This window comes from Dendropsophus ebraccatus, chromosome 3 (genome assembly GCF_027789765.1).
Source record: "Dendropsophus ebraccatus isolate aDenEbr1 chromosome 3, aDenEbr1.pat, whole genome shotgun sequence".
In the NCBI taxonomy this organism is placed as follows: Eukaryota; Metazoa; Chordata; class Amphibia; order Anura; family Hylidae; genus Dendropsophus; species Dendropsophus ebraccatus.
In genome coordinates, this window is record NC_091456.1 from 23,888,600 (window position 1) to 23,914,538 (window position 25,939).

General features: G+C 44.9%; 1 protein-coding gene across 6 annotated transcripts; it reads left to right on the plus strand.

Annotated features, from left to right (window-relative positions):
• On the plus strand, positions 1 to 25,074 carry LOC138785321 (glutathione S-transferase theta-1-like). Of its 6 annotated transcripts, none has more exons than XM_069961139.1 (6): positions 6 to 68; positions 1,142 to 1,217; positions 2,465 to 2,552; positions 14,880 to 15,030; positions 22,198 to 22,374; positions 24,829 to 25,074. In XM_069961139.1, the coding sequence occupies exons 2-6, from the start codon at positions 1,172 to 1,174 to the stop codon at positions 25,030 to 25,032; spliced, it is 666 nt and encodes a 221-aa protein (XP_069817240.1). In that variant the 5' UTR covers positions 6 to 68; positions 1,142 to 1,171; the 3' UTR covers positions 25,033 to 25,074. The 6 variants fall into 6 exon arrangements, with proteins under 6 accessions (XP_069817242.1, XP_069817240.1, XP_069817241.1 ...); XM_069961138.1 differs by having other exon boundaries at positions 19 to 97; XM_069961141.1 differs by lacking the exon at positions 1,142 to 1,217 and having other exon boundaries at positions 1 to 73.
• Positions 25,075 to 25,939: the final 865 nt, after the last annotated feature.

Genomic DNA, 25,939 nt, shown 5'->3' on the forward strand with positions numbered 1-25,939 from the left:
GCCAGTACTAATGGGACAGATCATGTGACTGCGATTGAACTGAGCATGAGTAACCCAAGATAGTGGATGTATGGTGGGCCTTTATCAAGGGCAACAGGTTATATGTTATATCCTAAAACTACATATTTTAAGTAATGCTTGTATATTTAAAATATGTTTTATTTAACATAATGCATCCATTATCTTTGTAACACCACCCTTTTAAGCTCCACCTTTCTTCCAGAAGGCTCATACAGGCTTTGGTTAGTGACACATTTTCTACTGTCAAAAAAAGGAAATATTGGCCGCACATCTATCACTCTGTTCACACTGCAGGTTGCACGCTCCTTGTGACTAAAGTACAGACAAAAAAAACAGAAGGTGCAACAGCAACCCACAGGTGCAAGGGCTTACCATATATACTCCTCCCAGCATACACACGGTAAACACCTGCTCTGTAGATATTAAAAAGTGAGGATCTTAGCAAACTATTTGATCAAACAGAATGTACCATGTCACCACATTAAGGCGTCCTCGAGACATGGTCGCTACTCTAGCATTTTCACACTAGCAATGGCCTCTCCTGGGCTGAATAAGCCTACAACTGGGCAGAAAGGAGCCAAATCCTATCCTATCTGCCCAGTTGTAGGCTTATTCAGCCCAGGAGAGGCCATTGCTAGTGTGAAAATGCTAGAGTAGCGACCATGTCTCGAGGACGTCTTAATGTGGTGACATGGTACACTCTGTTTGATCAAATAGTTTGCTAAGATCCTCATTTTTTAATATCTACAGAGCAGGTGTTTGCCGTGTGTATGCTGGGAGGAGTATATACGGTAAGCCCTTGCACCTGTGGGTTGCTGTTGCACCTTCTGTTTTTTTGTCTACATTTTTTACTGTCATCCTGGTAAAATCAGCTATGAAGTATAGAGCTGTGCACACTACAGCACAGATAGTTCATAGACCCTGCTCTGTAATTTGGAGGTGGATAACAGGCAGATCAAAAATAACATTATGTAACTGAGTGGGTGGTGCTCAGGGGTCGGGGTGTGGTTACTCTACAAAACCCTTATCTGGGGACTTTCACTCACAGTAGATGCTCGGTACTAGAAATTCATCTATCATCATGTCTGAAATAACTCTTTACCTGGACCTCCTCTCCCAGCCCTGCCGGTCTGTTTATATCTTTGCCAAGATGAATAACATCCCCTTTAAGTATGAGGAGGTGCGACTTTTTCAAGGTCAGTCCAGCGTCTTGCGATTGCTGTGATTTGTGGATGGTATTAGGTCTTTTATCATTATATGAATCAGTGAACTGGCATGAACCCGGGAGAGACTTGTAGTTTACAATGGTTGATGCATATATTCTGAATCCCATAGACAGTTCATGCAGAAATGTCGAGGATTGGGCCGAGTGGGTGACGATAGGGTTAATCTATATTCAAACGTTCAAAAACACATATATTACCTAAGGTTTCTGCACAGTATTTAAAAATATTGGCAGTTATTTGGCTGGATATGATGGCCGTCAAAAGGCCAAAAAAAGACGTTGTGGCCTATGGCTGGATCCAAGTTTTCCACCACTCTCTAGGGCGGCATCCAACTTCTGAAGCAAACGTTGAGCGCTCAGGTTTGGATAACATTGCTGAACCCAGACATTTTGACAGGTTCCCTCAACACTAATCATGAGCTGTGTCTGAACACTCCCATGGGTGTGAATATATTCAGAGAACAACTAGGAGAGTCAGATATCAGGGAAGGAAAGTATTTGGCACAATGGATTTCCACTGTCCAATCATTTTCTTTTACGGGAGAAGATCACAAACATATGGCCTACTTTAGTCTGTTAAAGAGGTATTTGGAGTTGTACCTTTTTCCTTTCAAAAAAATGTTTTTCTTTCAAAGCCTTGTGGAAATCACTAAAAAAACATATATCTATCTACATCTACCCACAATTGCTGCTCTTTCGGAACTGGTCCTATTGCACCTAGCTTCTTGTGTTGGGGTTGGCAAATGTATTGCACGCTTAGCCAATCATTGAACAAGAAGGGACACCTGCACCTGGTGACTAGAGATGATCGAACAGGGTCGAGGTTCAGGTTCGTACAAACCCCGAGCCATCGGCATTTGACTCCCGCTGCCTTCCTGTTCCGTGGAGAAGGTGGAGACAGCCCAAGTACCACCTGGAAAACAGGGATATAGCCCAGGTAATAGGCTGTATCTCTGTTTTCCAGGTGGTACTCAGGCTGTCTCCACCTTCCCCACGGAACAGGAAGGCAGCGGGAGTCAAATGCCGATGGCTCGGGGTTTGTACGAACCTGAACCTCTACCCTGTTTCGATCATCCCTACTGGTGACTTGGTGGCCAGTTTGCCCACTATTTCTAAAATTGTTAAAATGAACAAATATATAGAAATTTCAGGGTACATCAGGTAATGTTTATGATTTCTGGATATAGATTACAATGTATATATGGTTTATTTCTTTAGGAGATCATTTGGCTGAAGATTTTAGCAAGGTGAATCCACTTCATAAATTACCCACTCTCAAGGATGGAGACTTCATAATGGCTGAGAGGTAAAAAAAAATAATCTATAGCACTTTAAGGACCCCTTCAGACCACACTTTCCTGACATGTCCCTGGTAATCATCACCAACGACTGTCTAAAAGGTATGCCAACTTACACCACAGCATACTCCCGACAGGCTCATTGACTTTAATGGACCGAACATAGTTTACTATTGACTACTTTAAAGTGTACCTTTCGAAATAACTTTTTAGGCATGTCAAAAGTTATTGATCGCAGCGGGTCTTACTGCTGAGATTTACTACAGAGATATACCTGGGGAGAGTGCACAGCAGATGTGTGATCCACTCACTGGCTGCTCACTAATTCTGATAGTTAAGCCTCATAAACTCTCAGAATTAGCAAGCGGCTGGGAATCGATCATAATGCCGCCAAGCTTTTTGCATCTCTTTTTTAAGTAAAAAATGAAATGCAGGTAGTAACACTTTTTGTGTCTTTTAAAAAAAAAATAAATGTAAATAGCTTTTATAAAACTCCTCAAATAATGGCCCTTTTTGGGCCATCCCTCCCAGGATGAAGAAGACTGTATTATCAGTGTGAGTCTGAGGTCTATATTACACTATGAGGGTCTGCCTATGGTCTGTATTACATAACGGGGGTCTGTCTGTGTAATACTAAGATAATTTGTGGCTATTTGAAGTCTTTACCTTGGAAACTATTTTGCAGCACTATTGCTTCACTGCCATATTAAAGAAGAAGTCCAGCGAAAACCTTTATTAAAGTATTGTATTACCCCCCAAAAGTTACACCCCCCCCCCAAATCCCCAATCTACACTTATTACGGGAAATGCTTATAAAGTGGTTTTTACCCTGCACTTACTACTGCATCAAGGCTTCACTTCCTGGATAACATGGTGATGTCACTTCCTGGATAACATGGTGATGTCACTTCCTGGATAACATGGATATGTCACTTCCTGTTAACTTGTATCTCTGTGTATAAGTAACAGAAATGACACAGCTTGTACCCAAACGTGGTTATTTAGCTTAGAGATTGAGCTATACTCATAGATTAGTATCCAGTTATTTTGGCATTGACTGGGACCTTGTATCTGTTATATCAACACTGTACAACAGGGGGGTGTTGAACATTCTAGGCATAAAAGCTGAAACATATCTGTGCCAAGGAGGAGCATTGCACTGTGCACAGGGTTGTATCCCAGGTGTGTTCCGGCTGATGGTATTGTATGAATGTCTGTCTAACTTTGTCTAAACCTGTTCTAGAACTTTGTAATACTCAGTCTGTGGTGTGTATTACTTTATAGGGGTCTGTATTACATCATGACAGTCTGACTATTGGTCTGTATACATTATAGGAGTCTGTCTGGGGTCTATTTTACATTATAATGGTCTGTCTGCAGCCTGTATTACATTGGAGTGGTTTGTCTGGGGTCTAAATTACACTAAAGGGGTCTGTCTGAGGTCTGTTTTACATTATGGGGTTTGTCTGGGGTCTGTCTGGCATATGCATTACATTATAGGGGCCTGGGGTCTGTATTACATTATGGAAGTCTGTCTGCAGTCTATATTACATTGTAGGGATCAGTCTTTGGTGTCTTTTGTATTACACTATGGGGATCTGTATTACATTATGGAGTATTAGACTGTGTTACACTGAGGGTCTGATACTGGGGTGTACATTATCTTCGAAGTCTGATACTGGGGTCTGCATTATACCTCTTTACTTACCTGTTTAATGTGTCTTTCTAGTGACACTAACATAATATAAGGATATCTATAAGACACAGAAGAGATGATTGCAGGTTTATCTGTACCCAATAAATGAATCTACAACTTAGGGTCCTATTCCACGGGCTGATGGGGGCCCGATCAATAATGTAAAGGAGCGCCGATCTGCTAGATCGGCGCTTGTTTACTGGGGCTATTACACAGCCCGATAATTGTTTAGCGAGGGCTGCAGGGACATCATTACCGATGTCCTTGCAGCCCTTGTTTAAACACCATACTTTACCTAGTTGCAGGTCTTCTCCTGCCCTCCTTCTTCCTCCCAGTCCCGCACACAGCAGCAGCTTCAGTGCAGCCTCACTGAGCTGACGGACCGCTCAGCCAATCACTGTCCGCGGCGGTCCTGGCCAGTGATTGGCTGAGCGGTCTGTCAGCTAAGACAGGCCGCACTAAAGTGTAGTATACCAGAGCATGGTTCCTGTGGCTGGGCTGAAGATGGCACCTGTCTACAAGCAGTTTATTGTCTATTTTAGGAGTTAACATGTTTTATGTGCAACTATTCTGTGTATTTCTCTGTACCAGTAACTGGCAGGCAGAGATGGGTTACATACTTTACACTGCACAACACACAACAGCGACACCTACTGTCCCTAGTGGGAACTGCTCTAGGCAGTGTAGAGATAGTGTATTAAAGGGGTTGTCCGGCGAAAAAAATTATTCACAGAATAACACACATTAAAAAGTTATACAACTTTGTAATGTATGTTATGTCTGTGAATGGCCCCCTTCCCCGTGTTTCCCCCCACCCACGCTAGACCCGGAAGTGTGGTGCATTATACTCACCGCATGTCGTGTCGTCCACGGTCTCCGATCCTCAGCAGTGACGTCTTCTTCGTAAGTTCGGCGGATCTTCCCGAGTGCCGGCCGCCCTCTGCAGCGTCATCCGAAGCTCAGCCGCGATTGGCTGAGCATAACTGTGCTCAGCCAATCGCGGCTGAGCAGCTGATGACGTGGCCGCGTCATCAGCCGCTCAGCCGCGATTGGCTGAGCACAGTTATGCTCAGCCAATCGCGGCTGAGCGGCTGATGACGCGGCCACGTCATCAGCTGCTCAGCCGCGATTGGCTGAGCACAGTTATGCTCAGCCAATCGCGGCTGAGCTTCGGATGACGCTGCAGAGGGCGGCCAGCACTCGGGAAGATCCGCTGGCCTCCCGAAGAAGACGTCACTACTGAAGATCGGAGACCGTGGTCGGCACGTGACAGGTAATGTATAGCGCACCACACTTCCGGGTACACGGGTGGGGGTGGTGGGACACGGGGAAGGGGGCCATTCACAGACATAACATACATTACAAAGTTGTATAACTTTGTAATGTGTGTTATTCTGTGAATAATTTTTTTCGCCGGACAACCCCTTTAATCCCATAGGAAGTTGCTAGAAGGGGGAGGAGCAGTCTCCTCACAAGACCTAGCTGTGACAGGAAGTAGAGTTCAGTTCAGTGTAGTCCAGTCAGTGTGCAGACTGGCAAGTCAGAGCTCAATGCTCAGTGTGTACAGCCACTATACAGTGCAGCTAGTGGTTGTTCTGCCAGCAGGCCAGTCAAGCCTGCTTGTTACTAAAGAAGGGGAAGGAGATAAAGGAGGAGAGACTGAACCAGAGGAGAGTTCTTCAGAAGTATTTACAGAGATACAAGGTATTTCTCTAGTGGGAATCCTAAGGGCAGAACCCCTAAGCAAAAGGACTTGAGCATACTGGGTAGCAGAGATAACTGAGGCCTCTGTACCCATCTTCCTGAAATTCGGGGGGTAAGATTGACTAGGACCCCTGGATACCTCTGGGACCCGAAAGTTGTGGCCTAAGGCCCGGCCCAGTAACGGAAGCAGGAAGCTCCCTAGCAGACAGGGAGGGAAAAAGCAAACTCAAGCACCATTGGGGGAAGAGATCCACAGGGTCACAGCGCCCATCAGCATTCCACACACCACCAGACTCTCCATCAGTACAGTAACCCAGTCAAAGCCGCCAGTATTCACCACTGTATGCTAAAGGACTGTATAACACCTGCAAGACTAACAGTAAAGGAGTTGTTGTTACACTGCCTCCCTCCTTGTCTCCCTGTTGTCTGGTCTACCTGCACCACACCACCATCAAGGGCCATATTACCAGGCAGCAGTATTTTGGGGTTGGCCCCGGGGGAACTACAGGTCCACACCACCGACCACCTTACACACGGGTGCAGCCCCCTACAGAAACCGCTGCAGCAGCCACAGAAGAGAGAGAGATACCCGGGAAGCGCCAGAGAGTCCCCCTGTACCTGCAGAAGCCCTCGTGCCCACCTGTGACCGTGACAAGTTCCAGCCATCCTGCAGGTATAGCACACTCTCCCCCTGCAGCCCTCAGTGCATCCCCTCACAGAGGAGCTCAGCGCCACGCTCAGGAGAGACTACCATCACCATCATCCTCTCCTCACTCCCCTCACTCTCTTCCCATTACCCCGGCTCGCTGCATATTTCTAATTGGCATCACGAACAGGATAGGCTGTGTGCCTGTCACAAAGTACCGACACCTCAGCTGTGAGAAAACTTCCCTCAAGTGTGTGCTAACCGCAAAAGAGGGGGAACCCTGCATCTCCATAGACTGTGAGTGTACATTATCTGCCTGAAAGCCTGCCATTAAACTGTTCTTGCATTGTAAGAGACTTTGTTCCAGCCCTGTAGGGGTTAAAGCACCGCAATTGTTTGCTGCGCCACAGCCTGAACCCGGAAGTGACAGTTGCCGCGCAGACGCTCCGTAACGGAGACTACCTCCATCTTAGGCTCCTGCTGCTGCCTAACCATCACAACAAGTGAGTCTACATACTGTTCCTGTCAGCAATCGCTGTGGTGTGTGAGCGACTGTGCATTAGAGATTATCCGGTCGGCGGCAGTGATCCCGCTGTGTGTGCTCTTAAAGAGACAGTATCATATATCTGCAGAAGCACGGAAAAGGTGCTAAAATGTCCAGTTCTTCAAGTGACAGTGACTCTCCTGGGCCTAAAGCCACTACCGCTACAGGCCCAATGCCTCTCACTCTACCCTACTACATGGGGGCTCCCTGGCTGCCTCGTTACCGTGGAGACGCTAATACTCTTAGAGGATTCAGAGAACAAATGATGTCCACCTTCAGGATGTATCCTTTATCCCAAGAGCAGCAAGTAGAAATGTTGATGGGACAATTAGAGGGACCTGCCCTTAAAGAGATAAAGTCATGGTCTCCTACTGAGAGGAAGACAGTAAAAGACATATTTGCTAAACTACAGTCTGAGTTTGAAGCACGCTCATTGTCAGAGTTACAGATGAGGTTCTTTGAGAGACGACAGAAACCTGGAGAATCACTCAGAGACTATGCTTATTCTCTCCAAGAATCTATGGGAGCCATTATCCAAGCAGAACCCTCTGGGGAGGCTCATGCAGACAGAACTTTGTTAGAGCGCTTCATAGAGGGAGCCTACTCCGAACACATTCAAGGCCAACTGAGAATGCTTGCTGAGCAGCACCCTACTCTCCCTTTCCAAGAATTCAGAAGAATGGCTGTTCGAGTGCTAGAGAGGGGGCGACATCAAGAGCCTTCCAACCTGGCAGGCCATCCAGCTGCTGCCATGAGACCTGCTGTTCCTGTCTCTTTGCTTCCTTCCACAGGTGCTCCACCCGTGATCCAGGCTGCGCAAGCCCCTGCATCTGATGCTGTTTCCCGGTTGCAGGAGCAACTGACTTCCTTGGCCAAGACTGTTGAGACTCTATGTAGACGTCTAGATGACCTCACTACTCACCCTCAGCCGTCCAGTGTTCCTGAGACCCCTGTCAGGAGTTTTCCAGATGCATCACCTCCTGTCTACAAGGGTCCACCTGCAAGGACTGCACCAGATAAGGCAAGTCGTCCCAAGCCTATTTGTCGTTATTGCCACAAATATGGACACTCTGCTGACACCTGCTTTCAGTTAAACTACACATCCCCGAGGGCGAGGACCGCCCCTCGGGATCAGCAGATCAAGGTCCACCTCGAGAACCGCTCTGGGGCCCTAGGTACATCTCGTCCTGCCCGAGAGTAACTATCTATCTAAATGGGGTACCCTTTGAGGCTCTTATTGATACTGGGTCTCAAGTGACTACTTTTCAGAAAAGTGCATATGAACAGTACTGGGACGTGTGTGACTTAATTCATCCCCCTGAACCCTGGCTCAATGTTATTGGCAGTTCTGGTCACCATATTCCCTATCAAGGCTACTGGGAGCCTACCATTCAGGTTAATCATCTCATGTTACCCAGGCAAGGTGTTATTGTCACTTCAGTTGAGGATCATGAGTTTCCACCTGTTGTGTTGGGGATGAATGTAATGAAAAATTGTTTTGGGGAAATTCTTGAGTTGTTGCATGCATCTCTGTCCACAGCTCCACCACCTACCCAGAAGGGAATTCAGAGCGCCATCAAGAATATCAGCGCACAACAGAAGTTCAGCAGTGGGTCTGGAGACATCTGCAGAGTACGTATCTGTGATTCTAAACGTGTACTTTTACAACCTAATGCAGAAACTGTACTTTGGTGTCGAGCACGCCCTGGTGTTGGAGGAGAGGACTATCAAGCTCTCTTAGAACCCATTGACATCAAGGAGCGAGTGCTAGTGAAGGCCGCCAGAAGCCTAGTTACTGTGTCTCAAGGGCGAGTGCCAGTTCGTCTAGTCAATGTTGGTGACAGTCCAGCTACTCTTCCCAAGTTCTACGCTGTTGCAAAGCTTTCCCAAGTCACATTTGAAGACATTGTCAGTAGTAAAGCAGCAACCTGCTGTCAAACTGCTCGAGTCATGGACAGTGCAGAGCAGAGGCCCCAGGAACCCTGGTGGACCCAACTTGATATTGGTGATCCTGCTACGCCAGCTGCGCAACTAAAAGGCGTACTGAACATTGCATGCCAGTATCAACAAGCTTTCAGTCAACATCCACTGGACTTCGGCAAAACCACTTTGCTGCAACACACCATTCAAACTGGAGACCATCCGCCAATCAAGGAGCGGCATAGGCCTCTACCACCTGCTATGCACCAGTCAGTCAAAAAGCTTTTGCAAGACATGAAGGATTCAAACATTGTCAAAGATAGCCAGAGTCCTTGGGCAGCACCCCTTGTGTTGGTAAGGAAAAAAGATGGAACCATCCGTTTTTGCGTGGATTACCGCAAACTCAATAGTGTGACCCACAAGGATGCCTACCCACTTCCGCGCATCGAGGAGTCCCTCACAGCTCTAGAGAAAGCTGTTTACTTTTCTACCCTGGACCTCACCAGTTGATACTGGCAGGTACCAGTGGCACCAGAGGATCAGGAGAAGACCGCTTTTACCACCCCAATGGGTCTCTACGAGTTTACCAGCATGCCTTTTGGGCTGTGTAATGCCCCAGCTACGTTCCAGAGGCTGATGGAGCGATGCCTTGGACATAAGAACTTTGAGAGCGTTCTACTTTATTTGGATGACGTGATAGTCTATTCCAAGACTTATAAGGAACATCTCGAACGTCTCACAGAAGTTTTCCAAGTTCTAATCCAGCATGGGCTGAAGATTAAGCCATCAAAATGCCACCTCCTCAAACCACAGGTGAAGTACTTGGGCCACATAGTGAGCGCAGAAGGAGTGAAACCTGATCCAGAAAAGATCTCAGCAGTTCAAGACTGGCCTACACCAACCACTGTTAAGGAAGTGAGGAGTTTTCTCGGATTCGCAGGGTACTACAGACGTTTCATACCGCAGTTTGCCCACATATCCGAACAGTTGCAAGAACTACTGAGAGGGCATCCGCCTGAAGTTCGTAAAAAGAAGTTGCCCATCATCTGGACTGACCGGCAGGAGACTGCCTTCCAGACTCTTAAGAGACTTCTGACCCATCCTCCTATCCTAGCTTACCCTGACTACCAGCTTCCATTCCGCTTGTACACCGATGCCAGTTACCTAGGCCTCGAAGCAGTCTTGTCCCAAGTGCAAGATGGGAAAGAAAGAGTCATTGCCTACGCAAGTAGGGGTCTGCGAGGTGCAGAGAAGAACGACCAGAATTACAGTTCTTTCAAACTGGAGTTCTTAGCCCTCGTATGGGCAGTGACCGAGAAGTTTAAGGATTACTTAGCAGTGACACACTTCACTGTCTTCACTGACAATAATCCATTGGCACATCTCAACACGGCAAGACTTGGAGCGTTGGAGCAACGCTGGGCATCAAGGTTGGCAAACTATCAATTTACTGTGAAGTACCGCTCTGGCAAGGTCAACATCAATGCCGATGCCTTATCCCGCCTACCAACAGGTGAGGAACCACCCAGTACACTGGAAGATGAGTGGGAAGAAGTCGAAATGCCCGCATTCTACACCCGTTTTGCTCATCAGAAAACAACTGTGGTTGTGTCAAAACAACTGTGTGGAGTCAAAATGCCAGGCCTACCCAATCTAACCAGCACCTTGAAAGTGTTTCCTGGAAGACCTTCCAAGAAGAAAGTAGAGTGTTGGGAGAGATCCAGGACTACCTGCAAAGTGGTAGGATACCACGCAGACTGCGTCAAGACTATCCTGACCCTGAGCTGCTACGTCTCTGGAGACAGAGAAAACGCCTGTTTTTCTACCAAGGTCTACTACAGAGGAGTACTCTTGACCCAACCTCAGGTGAGCGACTTCATCAGTTGCTGATCCCACGTAGGGATGCTCACATTGTACTTGAGGCGTACCACGACAAATCTGGACACTTTGGTGTACAGAAGACCGAATCAACCATTCGGAGAAGGTTTTACTGGATTGGCATGCGCCAGGACATTGAGAAGTGGTATAGAGAATGTCCTTCCTGCACAAGGACCAAAGGAGAAAGACATGACCAAAGAGCTCCTTTGCATCCTATCAAGACTCAACGTCCTCTTCAAATTGTTGCTATGGACCATGTAAAACTGGAGTCAAGTAGGTCTGGGTATACCTATGCCTTGACCATAGTCGACCACTTCACAAAGTTCGCTGTAGCAGTACCAGTGAAGGATTTGACTGCTCAGACAACTGCTGAAAAGCTTTGGAGGAATTTCATTCTACCATACGGCTGTCCTGATCACATTCTAACAGACAGAGGAGCTGCCTTTGAGTCGCAGTTAATCCACCAACTCTGCCAGCAGCACAACTGTAAGAAGTTGAGAACCACCGCTTACCATCCTCAGGGTAACGGTCTTTGTGAGAAGATCAATCAGATCCTCATCAGCATGTTGAGAACAGCCTCAACCTCTCAAAGGGCTGATTGGCCAAAATCACTACCTGAGTTGGTATACACCTACAACAATACAGTCCACTGTTCCACTGGATATACTCCATACTTCCTAATGTTTGGTCGTCAAGGACAGTTACCATCCGACTTGGCCCTTGGAGTACAAGTACCAGATTCAGTGAACCCTTTACCAGAAATCACCTGGGTGAAAGACCACCAAAGACGTCTGGAAGAAGCTAAGGAGATTGTTGCCACTAAGATGGAAGAAGCCAGACGTAAGCAAGAAGCAGATTTTAATCTACATGCTCGATTGGAACCATTACAAATGGGAGATAGAGTTTGGCTAAAAAACCATCATCGAACAAGTAAACTTGATCCAAAGTGGGAAGCCGAACCCTTCACAATTGTGGCTGTACCCTATCCAGACGGAGAGGTCTACAAGATTGAGAAAGAAGGAAGAGAACCTCAAACCGTACACCGTAACCGATTGAAACTTTGCCTAAAGGAAGATCATCCAGCAGAGTTCAAGGATACAGAACCTAGTTCACAGACAGAAGAAAGCTCAGAGCTACCTGTTCATGTACCAAGTGCATTCTTTGACCCACTGTACATGTTTCTGGGACCTATTCTAACTGAGCCTACCTCAAGAGTTCCTACCAGAGAACTGGCTACCTCAAGAGCTGAACCAGAATCCGAACTACTATCAGTAGTAGTGGAGCAGCCACCTCCATTGAGGAGATCTGAGAGAACCACCAGAGGAATGCCTCCACTCAGATACAGAGTCTAAGTTCCGGCCTTGTTGGCCGTATTGTTGATTGCATTATAATGTTCTTTATGAGAAAATGTTATAGCAATGTAATGTTCAAGCTTTAGTGCCTGACTTAAAGTCAAGAGTAACGTTTAAGATATGTGCCTGGTTATATAGCCAAGATTCCCAGAACTGTTTATGTTAGTTATAATCTGCCATGGACTGCCTATTCAGTGACCTTACTTACCCAGAGACTCTAATGGACACTATCTTTGTCATGTGCCACAGAGCTTTGTTTGTTCTGCCAAAAAGGGACTTCGTATTCATGGACACTACCAGGACTCTATATATATTGAGCTGTGCCAGAAGCCCTATACTACTACACTGTTATTGCAGCCAGGTGTATTGCTTATTCAAACAGACCACTCTAATATGGACGCTGTGCTAAGTGCCAATAGAGAGACTTTAAGAGTTCCCTGTTGGGCAGGAGCCCACTATGTTTACAAGATTGTTTGCACTATATTTGCCTATGTGCCTAACCAAACTTTTACACTTTTATACAGGTATGGTGCCTTTTATTTGTGTTTCCAGCTTGCATCCTCGCCCCAGCCCGTCGCCGAGGCCGGCTTATTTTTAGAGGGGGAATATGTAGTATACCAGAGCATGGTTCCTGTGGCTGGGCTGAGGATGGCACCTGTCTACAAGCAGTTTATTGTCTATTTTAGGAGTTAACATGTTTTATGTGCAACTATTCTGTGTATTTCTCTGTACCAGTAACTGGCAGGCAGAGATGGGTTACATACTTTACACTGCACAACACACAACAGCGACACCTACTGTCCCTAGTGGGAACTGCTCTAGGCAGTGTAGAGATAGTGTATTAATCCCATAGGAAGTTGCTAGAAGGGGGAGGAGCAGTCTCCTCACAAGACCTAGCTGTGACAGGAAGTAGAGTTCAGTTCAGTGTAGTCCAGTCAGTGTGCAGTCACTGGCAAGTCAGAGCTCAGTGCTCAGTGTGTACAGCCACTATACAGTGCAGCTAGTGGTTGTTCTGCCAGCAGGCCAGTCAAGCCTGCTTGTTACTAAAGAAGGGGAAGGAGATAAAGGAGGAGAGACTGAACCAGAGGAGAGTTCTTCAGAAGTATTTACAGAGATACAAGGTATTTCTCTAGTGGGAATCCTAAGGGCAGAAACCCCTAAGCAAAAGGACTTGAGCATACTGGGTAGCAGAGATAACTGAGGCCTCTGTACCCATCTTCCTGAAATTCGGGGGGGTAAGATTGACTAGGACCCCTGGATACCTCTGGGACCCGAAAGTTGTGGCCTAAGGCCCGGCCCAGTAACGGAAGCAGGAAGCTCCCTAGCAGACAGGGAGGGAAAAAGCAGACTCAAGCACCATTGGGGCAAGAGATCCACAGGGTCACAGCGCCCATCAGCATTCCACACACCACCAGACTCTCCATCAGTACAGTAACCCAGTCAAAGCCGCCAGTATTCACCGCTGTATGCTAAAGGACTGTATAACACCTGCAAGACTAACAGTAAAGGAGTTGTTGTTACACTGCCTCCCTCCTTGTCTCCCTGTTGTCTGGTCTACCTGCACCACACCACCATCAAGGGCCATATTACCAGGCAGCAGTATTTTGGGGTTGGCCCCGGGGGAACTACAGGTCCACACCACCGACCACCTTACACACGGGTGCAGCCCCCTACAGAAACCGCTGCAGCAGCCACAGAAGAGAGAGAGATACCCGGGAAGCGCCAGAGAGTCCCCCTGTACCTGCAGAAGCCCTCGTGCCCACCTGTGACCGTGACAAGTTCCAGCCATCCTGCAGGTATAGCACACTCTCCCCCTGCAGCCCTCAGTGCATCCCCTCACAGAGGAGCTCAGCGCCACGCTCAGGAGAGACTACCATCACCATCATCCTCTCCTCACTCCCCTCACTCTCTTCCCATTACCCCGGCTCGCTGCAAAAGCTGCTGCTGCACGCGGGACAGGGAGGAAGAAGGAGGGCAGGAGAAGACCTGCAACATGCTTAGGTAAAGCATGGTTCTTGTAAAATCGTATGTCGCTTGCCGCGCATCACTATTCCACGCAGCGGTGCACGGTCGGTGCCCAATGATTTTAGGTTTGAACCTAAATAAATGATCAGCTGATGACACAATCATCGGCTGATCGTTGTCTCCATTCCACGGAGCGATAATCGGCCAAATCGGCCTATTATCGCTCCGTGAAATAGGCCCCTTAGAGTGAGTACCTAGTTTTCATAAAAGTTGTGTTCATGGAACCGTATTCCTCTTTGCCCATTAAAATAATGTAAATCTAAAATGTTTGCCGAATAGAGTGCCTTCAGTATTTGTAATATCCAAACATAAAAAAAAAAAACTTTTGTTAAATTTTTTTTTATCATCCTCATAAATCTGCCTCCCAGATATAACTGTGGTCTAAAAAGAGCCTGGTGTGGGCAGGACTGTAGTTCTTGCTGTATGGGAAAAGAGAGTACTTACCTGTGTGTTTAGTGCCTACCTTGCAGTCCTTGCCTAGATGCCCACAGGGCATGATGCTGTGTATTTATTAAAGTTAACCAATAAACGTACTTTTAAACGTTCTTTATATTTCACTCTCTTCAATAGCACAGCTATCCTCCTATATCTAGCTAACAAGTATAAGACCCCAGAGCATTGGTATCCAACAGACCTCCAGAAACGTGCACGTGTAGATGAGTACCTCGCTTGGCAGCATACAAATACCCGTCCACATGGGTCTAGACTCTTCTGGGTGAAGGTAAGCATGCTCTACATGCAGAGCGCTGATAATACTGACTGTGTATAAGCGATCTAATGAGTGCATGTAATAGTCCCCAAGGGACTCGCAAAAAACCCTCGCAAAAAAGTTGTGAAATTGAATTTTTCCCCTAATTTCACCCATTAAATAATTTTATGGTAGATTTTATGGTACCATAAATTTCATGGTGTATTGAAAGGTGCCATTACAAGTACAAGGACAATTGTTCCTGAAAACAACAAACCCTTACATCGCCCTGTAGATGGAAAAAGGAAAGCAATATGGCTCTTAGAAGGTGAGGAGGGAAAATTTAATTTTTTTTGCAGAAATCAATAGTACAGGCGATTTTAAGAAACTTTTTAATTGTGTTTATTAGCTGAAAAATGCATTTTTATCATAATGAAGCAGTTTGAAGCTCTCCCCCCTGTCTTCATGGTTTTCTATGGAGAGGGGAGGGGTGGAGGGAGATGAGGCACCAAACAGGATAGCAAAGAGTTAATTTACAGCTACATCACCGGGCTATCTCCTCTGAAGTCAGCACTGACCTCTCTGACCTCTGAATACAGGCTTTCATACAGCTTCCACTGTGTAATCGTTTGTTCTCTGCTGGCGACTAATCTCCCTCCCCTCTCCATAGGTTACACAGGGCTGACTGATGTAAAAGAGTCGAAATTTCCTGATAATGAGCCGTGAACGAGAGAGAGAGAGGGGGGGAGACCTGGGGAAAGTCTTTTTGAATGCAGATAATGGCATATTTGCCTAATAAAGCCAATTACAAAGTTTCTTAAAATTGCCTGGACTATTGATTTCTGCTGTGGCTGCTAAAGTTGGATAAAGCCCTAAGGCTATGTGGAAAACATGGATATAGTCATTGGCTGTATCCATGTTTTCCAGACAACCTTAGAGCTTTATCCAACTTCAGCAGCCCCCGCTAATCAAATGCAGGTTCGTTCATCTCTATTTAAAGCCAAAATCCACTGTGACCTTGAGGGGTTAAACCAAGGAAAAACCTACAAGTTACAATAACATCAGAATGCAAATGTGTACATTGTATTACATTAACATATCTTTTCTTTATTCTATAGGTCAGTCAAAAAACAATGATAGCTATGTTTACATAGCTTTTCTAATGTTTTACTATTTTTTTTACAGTAAAACTTTTTACTGTAAAAATTGCCCCTCTTATGACTCTTATGACGGTTTTATTTTTTCACCTTTGGGGCTGTGTGGGATTTCATTTTTTTTGCGCCATGATCTCTATTTTTTTTTTTTTTTAATCAAATTTGTGTGGATTGCATTTTTAATAACTTTTTATTATTTTTTTTTATACATAATGTACTAAAAAATATTTTTTTTGGTTACGCCGTTCACCGTACAGGAATAATATTGTTATATTTTAACCCCTTCATGACCGAGGTCATTGGTGCCAGGATGTCCCGGTCAAATTAATGCATTAATGCCTTCTAACATCCATAGCGCTTTTATTTTTCCACCTACAGGGCTGGTTGAGAAGTCATTTTTTGCGCCATGATCTCTAGTTTTTATTAATTTCATTTTGGTGTAAAAGACAATCGCTTTTTATAAATTTTAAAAAATCAGCAATCCTGTTTTGTTTTTTTTCCGTTTATGCCATTCACTGATTGGGAACAATAATGTTATATTTTGATAGATTGGACAATTCTGCACGCTACAATTTATATAATATGTTTATTTATTTATTTTTTTACATATTTTTATTTTTATAATGGGCAAGGAGGTAAATAAAACTTTTTTTTTACACTTTTATTTCACAGTTAAACATGCAATCATTAGATTGCATATACTGATCTATGCTATGCCATAGCATAGCATAGATCAGTGTTATCAGCGATCTGTGTATAGAGCCTGCATGAGAGCAGACTCTATACACAACGACAATCCGACAGGATGGAGGTAAGTGGCTTACCATGGCCCATCAGTACAAGCGACCCCAGCAGCATGGCTGTCACTGACTACCTTAAAAGCCATGATCGCTATTAGGGTTAATGACAGGCAGCTTCGGTCTCTCACTGCAGAGGTCCCGCACACATCTAATGCCCCTCACTGTCAGGAACGTGCATATACGTTCCTGCTGCATGGGGCATGTGCAGCAGGAACATACAGTGGTACCTTGATTTGAGAGTAACTTGAATTAAGAGCATTTTGGAAGAAGAGCTCACAGCTTTTCTAAATTGTAACTTGGTTTAAGAGCATTGCTTTGGTTTAAGAGCTTCCTATACTGGGTAGGAGGGCAAGTGGGGTATGGTCTGCACAGGGTGATCTAAAGCACTGTACTCTGACCCAGGAAGTCTCCCTCACCTTCCAAATCATAGCAGATGCACTTCAGGCTGGGGCTTACATCAGGGGACAGGACCGTGGGGGTAATCTTTCATAGCTGTAACCTCTCTCTCCCCGGACAGAGAGTGCTGCATGTATGTGCCCACATCTGTCCTGCTCATTCCTTCATGCTCCCTGCAGTCTCTGTCAGTCCTTGTGTTTCCCATCCTCTCCATTCCTGCTACAGTGTGCCTGCACTCACACTCAGCTACACACACTGCTGCTATATTGTTCCTGCACTTACACTCAGCCATCCACACTGCTGTATAAAAAAGCTTCTGTCACTGTCCTCCTGCACAGCTCTGTGATTCTTACTTCCTGATTGGTCCATGCTGAACACCCCCCCTTCCCCACTGCTGTCATGTGACCACACAGACCTCTGACAGCAGTACTACACTACTGCATTATAGGTATCTGCACTTCTATCCTGTTTTTCGGGTTTATGCACATACTATACATTATACACCACATGCTGATTGCTATACTGTACAGTAACTTATAATATAACATATTGCTCTGTTTCTCATTGTTTGTTTTATCTGTTCTACATGTTATTCAGAATAAAAAAATCATTATATTTGGGGTGTGGAACCAATTGTCTGCATATCAGTGATTTCTTATGAGAAAATTTACTTTGGTTTAAGAGTGGATTTGAATTACAAGCTCGGCCCCGGAACGAATTATGCTTATAATACAAAGCACAACTGTATATACGTATGGCTGACATAAAGAGGTTACTAGATTGGACAATTGCGCATGCTATGATATAATATGTATATTTAAACTTTTATTGGGGGAGGGGCTTTGGCATATTTAAAATTTTATTTTTATTTTTTTACACTTTTTTAGTCCCCCTAGGCCAGGCATGTCCAAAGTCCGGCCCGCGGGCCATTTACGGCCCGCGTTCCGAACTTTTGCGGCCCCCCAGGTATCCAGCAGCAGCTAGCGGAATTCCGCAATGGAATTGTCCGTCGCGGAATTCCGCTAGCCTCCCGCTCATAATGGGAGTGTATGGGAGGCGCGCGCTGCGCGTACAGAGCAGCAGCTCGCGCCTCTCATAGACTTTCATTATGAGCGGCACTTTGCTCAGTGGGACGGAGGGCCGTACTGTGTACTGACATCTCGGAAATCGCGAGATTTCGGCTTTCCGAGATTTCAGTACTGAGTACTGACAGCCAGCTGGAGATCTTGGACGGGGGCCGTACTGAGTACTGACATCTCGGAAATCGCGAAATTTCGGCTTTCCGAGATTTCAGTACTGAGTACTGACAGCCAGCTGGAGATCTCGGACAGGGGCCATACTGAGTACTGACATCTCGGAAATCGCGAGATTTCGGCTTTCCGAGATTTCAGTACTGAGTACTGACAGCCAGCTGGAGATCTCGGACAGGGGCCATACTGAGTACTGACATCTCGGAAATCGCGAGATTTCGGCTTTCCGAGATTTCAGTACTGAGTACTGACAGCCAGCTGGAGATCTCGCATGTTCCACCCTCTGCACCTTTCTAATCTCTCCCCTTTTGGCCAATTTTTATAATGGCAACTATGAATAAAAAACTAAAAGTTGACAGCGAGGGACGCCGCTTTCAGGACAAGTGGAAAGTGGAATATTTTTTCACTGAAATAAAGAATCACTGTGTTTGTCTGATATGCCAAGAGACCGTGGCTGTTTATAAGGAATTTAATGTCAAGCGACACTATCAGTCAAAACATAGCACATATGACAAGCTAACAGGGCGTGACCGAAGTGAAAAGTTGAAGCAACTTGAAGCTGTTTTATTGTCACAACAGCGATTTTTTACAAGAGCCCGTGAGTCAACTGAAAATGCCACAAAGGCTAGCTATGAGGTGGCAGCGTTAATTGCTAAAAATTGCAAATCTTTTGCAGAGGGTGACTTTATCAAAGAATGTGTTATGAAAATGGTACAGAATATCTGTCCCGAGAAGAAGCAAGAGTTTTCCAACATTTGCCTGGCTCGTAACACTGTAGCACGGAGAATTGAAGATATCTCATCGGATATTAAGAGACAATTGATGTCAAAAGGAGCTGATTTTGACTTCTTTTCAATAGCCTGTGATGAAAGCACGGACCTCTCTGACACAGCTCAGTTGCTGATTTTTTTAAGAGGTGTGGATGATGAAATGAATGTGACTGAAGAGCTACTTGACCTCCAGAGCCTCAAGGATCAAACAAGAGGGAAAGATTTATTTCATTCCGTTTGTTCTGCCATAGACGACATGAAACTGCCTTGGAACAAAGTTACTGGAATTATTACTGATGGGGCACCTGCCATGACTGGTGAACGAAGTGGATTATCAACCCTAATCTGTAACAAGGTGAGCGAAGAAGGAGGCAAAGCTATTAAACTTCATTGCATCATTCATCAACAAGTTCTCTGTGCTAAACATCTCCAATATGATCATGTTATGAAACCAGTGGTAAAGACCATTAATTTTATCCGCTCTAAAGCCCTGTACCACCGCCAGTTTAAACAGTTTCTACTGGATATACAGGCTGAATATGAAGATGTTTCATATCATAACGATGTAAGATGGCTCAGTCGGGGGTCTGCACTGCAACGTTTCTACTCTCTCAGAAAGGAAATAGGAGAATTCTTGGAAACAAAGGGACAACCAATGCAAGAACTATCTGATCCAATTTGGCTAGCTGATTTGGGGTTTCTAGTTGACCTAACAAAGCATCTGAATGTACTGAACACGAATCTTCAGGGCAAAGATTCAGCGGTGAACCAACTTTATTCACACCTCAAAGCCTTTGAAACAAAGCTGCAACTTTTCCTAAGGCATTTGTCACAAACACCGCCCAATACCATCCATTTTTCAGCGCTACAGGAAAAAATTAACAGTTTTCCACAGAATGATATCAGTGCGCAAATAAGCAGGTATACAGCAGACATCACATCTCTGGCTGGAGAGTTTAAACGGCGCTTTCAAGATTGTGCAGCTATTGAAAAGGACATCAGCATTTTCTCCTCTCCATTCTCTGTTGACCCCGACAATGCTCCTGATCAGTTGCAGCTCGAGCTCATTGAACTACATTGTGACAGCGAGTTAAGAAGTCGTCATCAACAGCTCTCTCTTGTTAACTTTTACCGCCAATTGGATAAGAGTCGGTTTCAAGAGATTCGAACATTGGCTAAGAAAACCCTGAGCTTGTTTGGCTCAACATATTTGTGTGAGAAGACATTCTCTGTTATGAACTTTAACAAGAACCGCGTGAGGACAAGACTAAGTGACTCTCACCTGCGTGACATTTTGTGCATCAAAACCACGACCTTTGAACCAGACCTAGTCTATGTGCTGCAGTCCAGATCCCAGTTTCACCCTTCACATTAGTGCAGGCTAGTTTCTTTTTTTTTTTTTTTTCAATTGAGATTAATAAAATCTTGCTTAATGTCAGTTGGATAGACAGTTATATATTTAAACACATGTATACTTGCTGTTATGTTCCTGTTCACATTTTTTGAACTGATAAGTTGACAGACAACCTTACATTACTTTGTGTAATGTACTTTACAATGTTCCTGATATATCCCAGTTTCCTGTTTTTATTATATTAAAGGGGTTGTCCAAGTTCAGAACCCAGACATGCCCCCTTTTTCACCCAGGCAGCCCCCTGCCATAATCATCAGAGCATCTCATGCTCCGATGTGCTCCCTTTCCTCTGCGCAATTTAGTGCAGGACTAAAGTAGGGCATTGTAGCATAAACTGCTTTGATGCTCAAGTCAGGAAGGGGCTTCCTGGGTGAGAATGGGGGTATATCTGGGTTAACCCCTTTAAAGCAGATTGATTAAACACCTGTTTAGATTTGTCATACAAGTCCTAAAATAAAAAGTATGCAGTTTTCAATAAACTTTGTAAAAAAAAGTTTATTTGCATTCATTTTAATGGTCCAAAGAATGTCAAGCAAAATGGTCAGCCCTCGCACATGTTCACTTCATCAAATTTGGCACTCTTCGAAAAAAGTTTGGACATGCCTGCCCTAGGCGATTATTACCAGCAATCATTAAATTTCTAACCCTGATCAATGCAATGCTCGGAGGTAAGCAGTATGCCTCTGACAGTCAGGAAAACGATCACACTGCGGGGGTCCCGATCGGATAGTGACAGAAACGGCTCCTGCCACTTATACGTAAACACAGCAGCGTTTAAGGATCTAATAACAATGGCAGCGCGATTGCTGCGGCCCTTCAATAACTGTGACGACCCAACTCAGCTCCTTAGCTCATCTCATATGGGTCATTTAGGAACAGGTGGCCATTCCATACCAGTACGTCATGGATTGGTACTGGTACAAGAAAGATATACCAATATAGGTTTGTAATTTAATTCTATTTAAAAATCTTAACCCTTTAATACTCAGCTGCTGTATGTCCTGCAGGAATGGGTGTATTCTTTCCAGTCTGACACAGTGCTCCCTGCTGCCACCTCTGTCCATGTCAGGAACTGTGCAGAGCAGGAGAGGTTTTCTATGGGCATTGGATTCTGATCTGGACTGATTATATATATATAAATATATATATATATATATATATATAAATATAAAGATATATATATATATATTTATATATATATATATATTTTTTTTTTGACAGAGTTATAGATGTTCCATATATGAATAGGGTCTATTAACACTATGTTTCTTTTTTTTTTTTTTTTTTTTTTTGGGGGGGGGGCAAACTTTGTTGTAAAGATGGTTTTATAAATAATTGGGACATTGCCTCATTTTTTATAATTTACTTTGTTTCCATTTTCACTCTTTAAAGTATCAATTTTCCTTTTTCGTCCAGGCCATGACCCCCTATCTTCATGGTCATGAAGCCCTTCCTGATAAGTTAAATCCTCCTCTTTCTGACTTCAATGCCACTTTGAGAGTCATACAAGATAAATTCCTGCAGGACAAATTATTCTTTACTGGAGATGAGATCTCCATTGCTGACATAGTAGCTATTGCGGAGATTATGCAGGTGAGTAAATAAATAATTTGTGGTAACTGTGTTGTTGAGATTTCTTGTGCTTGTTTTTAATGGCCAATAACTCTTTACCAAGCCTTATTTAAAGCGTCACTGTCACTAAAGATAACTTTTGACATCAGACATGTCAAAAGTTAGTGATCACAGCAGGTCTCACTGCTGAGTCCTGCTCTATGCAGAAGATATAGCCGTGGAGAGATCTCAGCAGCGCAATGCACACCCTAGAAAGCCATGTAGTCTGGCAATATTCTCAGTGGAAGTCTATAATAAAATATTGACGAGATGATGAGAGAGAATTACGCTGCCATGATCTCTCCTCGGCTATATCTATATATTGACCTGTTGCGATCAATATTTTGACATTTTGGATGAGATGTCAAAAGTTATATTTAGTGATGGTGCCCATTTGAATCAGTGCTAGATGTAGTCCCTGGTGTCCCTGTTGTGTGATGGTGAATATTTTACTGAAACATTTCTTTTAAGTGATAGTACAGCTCAATACATTAGATTCAACGGTTTTGTGCTTGAGTATGATTGGCAATCCCTTGAAATACTTGGAAATCGTTTTGGATAGGTTATACTTGAGTGAGGAGAGTCTCTTTAGTAGTTTTAGATAGAAGACTTAAAGAGTAGGTAGGGGGCTAACATGGGGGACCCGTCTAGGTAGTTCAGAACTCAGGGTGACCTTAATACTTGACTCTTGTTAGAAGAAACTGATGGTCTAGAGAATACTGCCTCATGCTGGAAGAGATCACATGCCAGATCCAGGAACACAGGCCCGGGCTTGAACAACCGGCGTAGCTAATCCCTCAAGATTTCCTGAGGCGATTTAGCGAGGTTCAGTGGGGTACTTCGGCTTTACTTGTTTCTTTTCCAACCACTGGGGATAGTACTGGACAGCTGTAGGACTGCCAGGAAATAGACTTTTGTAGTACACGGTCATGCCAGAAGTATACAGCTTTTAAGACCCCTAAATGGTAGTTTGTTCACACTTAGTGATAGGTGAGGAATTTCCCACAAAATCTGCTTCAAATTCCGCCTGTAAAATATGTACAGAGCAATGCCCCATTGTGTTCAATGGGATTTCTGCTCTGCTGTTCACACAGTGGAATTTACACACTTTCCACTCAGACAGTTGACAAGTCAATTCTCTGATCGTTTTCTGCTAGAGAAATCCCACAAGGCAATGGGGCTTTGAATTTCTCCTATTTGGCTGTATGCTGCAATATACACACGGAATATGGGCAGAATAAGTGTTGCTAGCATCCTTAGCAACATTGTCTAGGTCTCCTTCCACAATTCTGTGCAGAAATAAGGCCGAATTCTGGAAGAGGAAATTTTCCTCAGAAAAATTTCCTCTTTAATTACTCACCTGTTGCTCTTAGGGTTTTAGCAGAGCAAGCTGCTTTGAGACTTGTGGAGACAATATGGTCTGATCAGGAGCAGGTACCTGGCCACATGGGCCAGGCCCTGAGGAAAACTCTCTCTTGATCAGCAATTTGTTGAATCAGGAGCACTATCCCTTATGTAAGGGCTAAATCTGGGTTGATGACCTATAGGAGGTGAAATACAACTTCCCATTGGTGGGAACTTTCTAGAAAATAGGAAATAGGACGTCAGGCAATCATACTTCTCCACATGCAAAAAATCACATAATATAAACGATGCATTAACCTCTATTGATTTCAATGTGCTGAAAAAAATAAGGCAGTACTCAGTGGTGGCATCTTATGGCCAAAAATTAGTAAGACATCTCTAAAAATACAATATAGGATAACATAGGCAACCCATACAAAATTACCTTCAGGGCCGACTGAACTAGGAAAGAAACCCATTAGTGGCCCATGGGTTCCTAGGCACTCCAAGGGAATCATCAGAATTATCTGCGCTGCCAGGGGCATCAGGGGGTTAACTGCACTGCTAGGGGCATCATTGGTGTTGACTACAATACTAGGGGCATTGTGGGGGATTACCTGCAGTACCAGGGGCATCATTGGATGTTAACTACAATGCTAGGGTGAATCTTGGTGGTTTAACTACAATCACAGGGGCATTAAGGGCACAATACTGTGCCTTACCCCAAGTACTGCCAACCCATGCTATGCCACTGCTGTGCACAGTATAACATTGAGTTCCTTGAATGATTTTATAAATGCCCAAATGGCTCTCCACAGGAAAGAGGTTTCCTAACCCTGGTTTACAGCATGGTTAAAGAGGTTATTTAGCACTACAAAAACATGGCCACTTTCTTCCAGAGACAGTGCCACTCTTGTCTCCAGGTCAGGTGTGGTTTGCAATTAAGCTCCATTCACTTCAATGGAACTGAGTTACAAAATCTGCACCCAAACTGGAGACAAGAGTGGTGCTGTCTCTGGAAGAAAGTGGCCATGTTTTCCTAAAGCTGGATAAACCCTTTAAGTAATCTCTCTTTTTTATACCAATTTTCAGTCAATTACAGTTGGTGTTGATGTTTTTGAGGACAAACCCAAATTGTCAGCCTGGAAGCAAAGAATGGAGGAAGCAATTGGAGCTGATCTATTCAAAGAAGCACATGAGGGAATCCTTCGTGCCATAGAGATGCCGATTCAGTCAGTCCCTTCAAAGCTCACTGAGCTACTCAAAGCCAGACTAGAATATCACACTCGCCAATAAAGCTATTCCAAAGGATACAAGCTAATCTGTGTGTGTGTGGTGGTGGGGTTGGATCTCACTATATGCTAATACATTGCATACATTATTGGCAGTGTTAAATAAAATAATAAAAAGAATTAAAACTATGCACACTACGCATTACTTCCTACGCACACTTCCTCCTGGTTTACAATTTCCTACGTTCAAGACCTATCTAGAGGCATTGTGTGATGGATCTGGCCACCTTCTACATACTCTATCGCTGCTCTATGCCGACTTGATCCCCCCCCCCCCCCTGTCCAGGAACTCCCCTTTCCTCACAAAGTGGCAAGACAACCTTCGGCTCTCCCTGACTCCGACTGATATTCTGTCTGTGCATGAGAGCTTGGTGAGTTCACGATTCCAGGAGGCAGATTACAAACTCGTTCGCTGGTACCAAGTGCCGGTGCAGCTGCATGAGATTTGGCCCAAGGTGGACCCTACCTGCTGGAGATGTGGGGATGCCAAGGGCACTTTTCTGCACACCTTTTGGTCTTGTCCAGCACTCACAGTCTTCTGGGATTAAGGGTCTTACGGTTGAACTCTCCTTTGCCTTTTTTCTTCTTCATCATAGTAAGCAGTGGCGGAACTACCGCCGTAGCAACGGTAGCGGTTGCTACGGGGCCCGCCGCATCAAGGGGCCCGGCCCGGCCAGCTAGTCCTTGTGTCCTCTCAGAGTTCAGTTTCTCCCCGGTTAGGCCACCCGGGGAGAAACTGTCTGGACTCTGTATTTGAACTATGGACGGGCCCGCACCTACCCGTACGTACGGGGCCCGCCCCGGCATCTGTCCCCGCCTCTGTCCCCGCGGCCGCCTCTCACGTTGCTTAGTCCCCGGGGCGGCGGGCCGCCTCCGAAGTCACTGCTGAGCCATCTCCTCCCCCACGTAAG

What these genes read in the sequence shown, in the direction of transcription:
- LOC138785321 (XM_069961137.1), top strand. Translation starts at nt 1,103, where the DNA reads ATGTCTGAAATAACTCTTTACCTGGACCTCCTCTCCCAGCCCTGCCGG. An exon ending in GGAGGTGCGACTTTTTCAAG is followed by an intron (nt 1,218 to 2,464) that starts GTCAGTCCAGCG and finishes TTATTTCTTTAG; the next exon opens with GAGATCATTTGGCTGAAGAT. An exon ending in GACTTCATAATGGCTGAGAG is followed by an intron (nt 2,553 to 14,879) that starts GTAAAAAAAAAT and finishes TCTCTTCAATAG; the next exon opens with CACAGCTATCCTCCTATATC.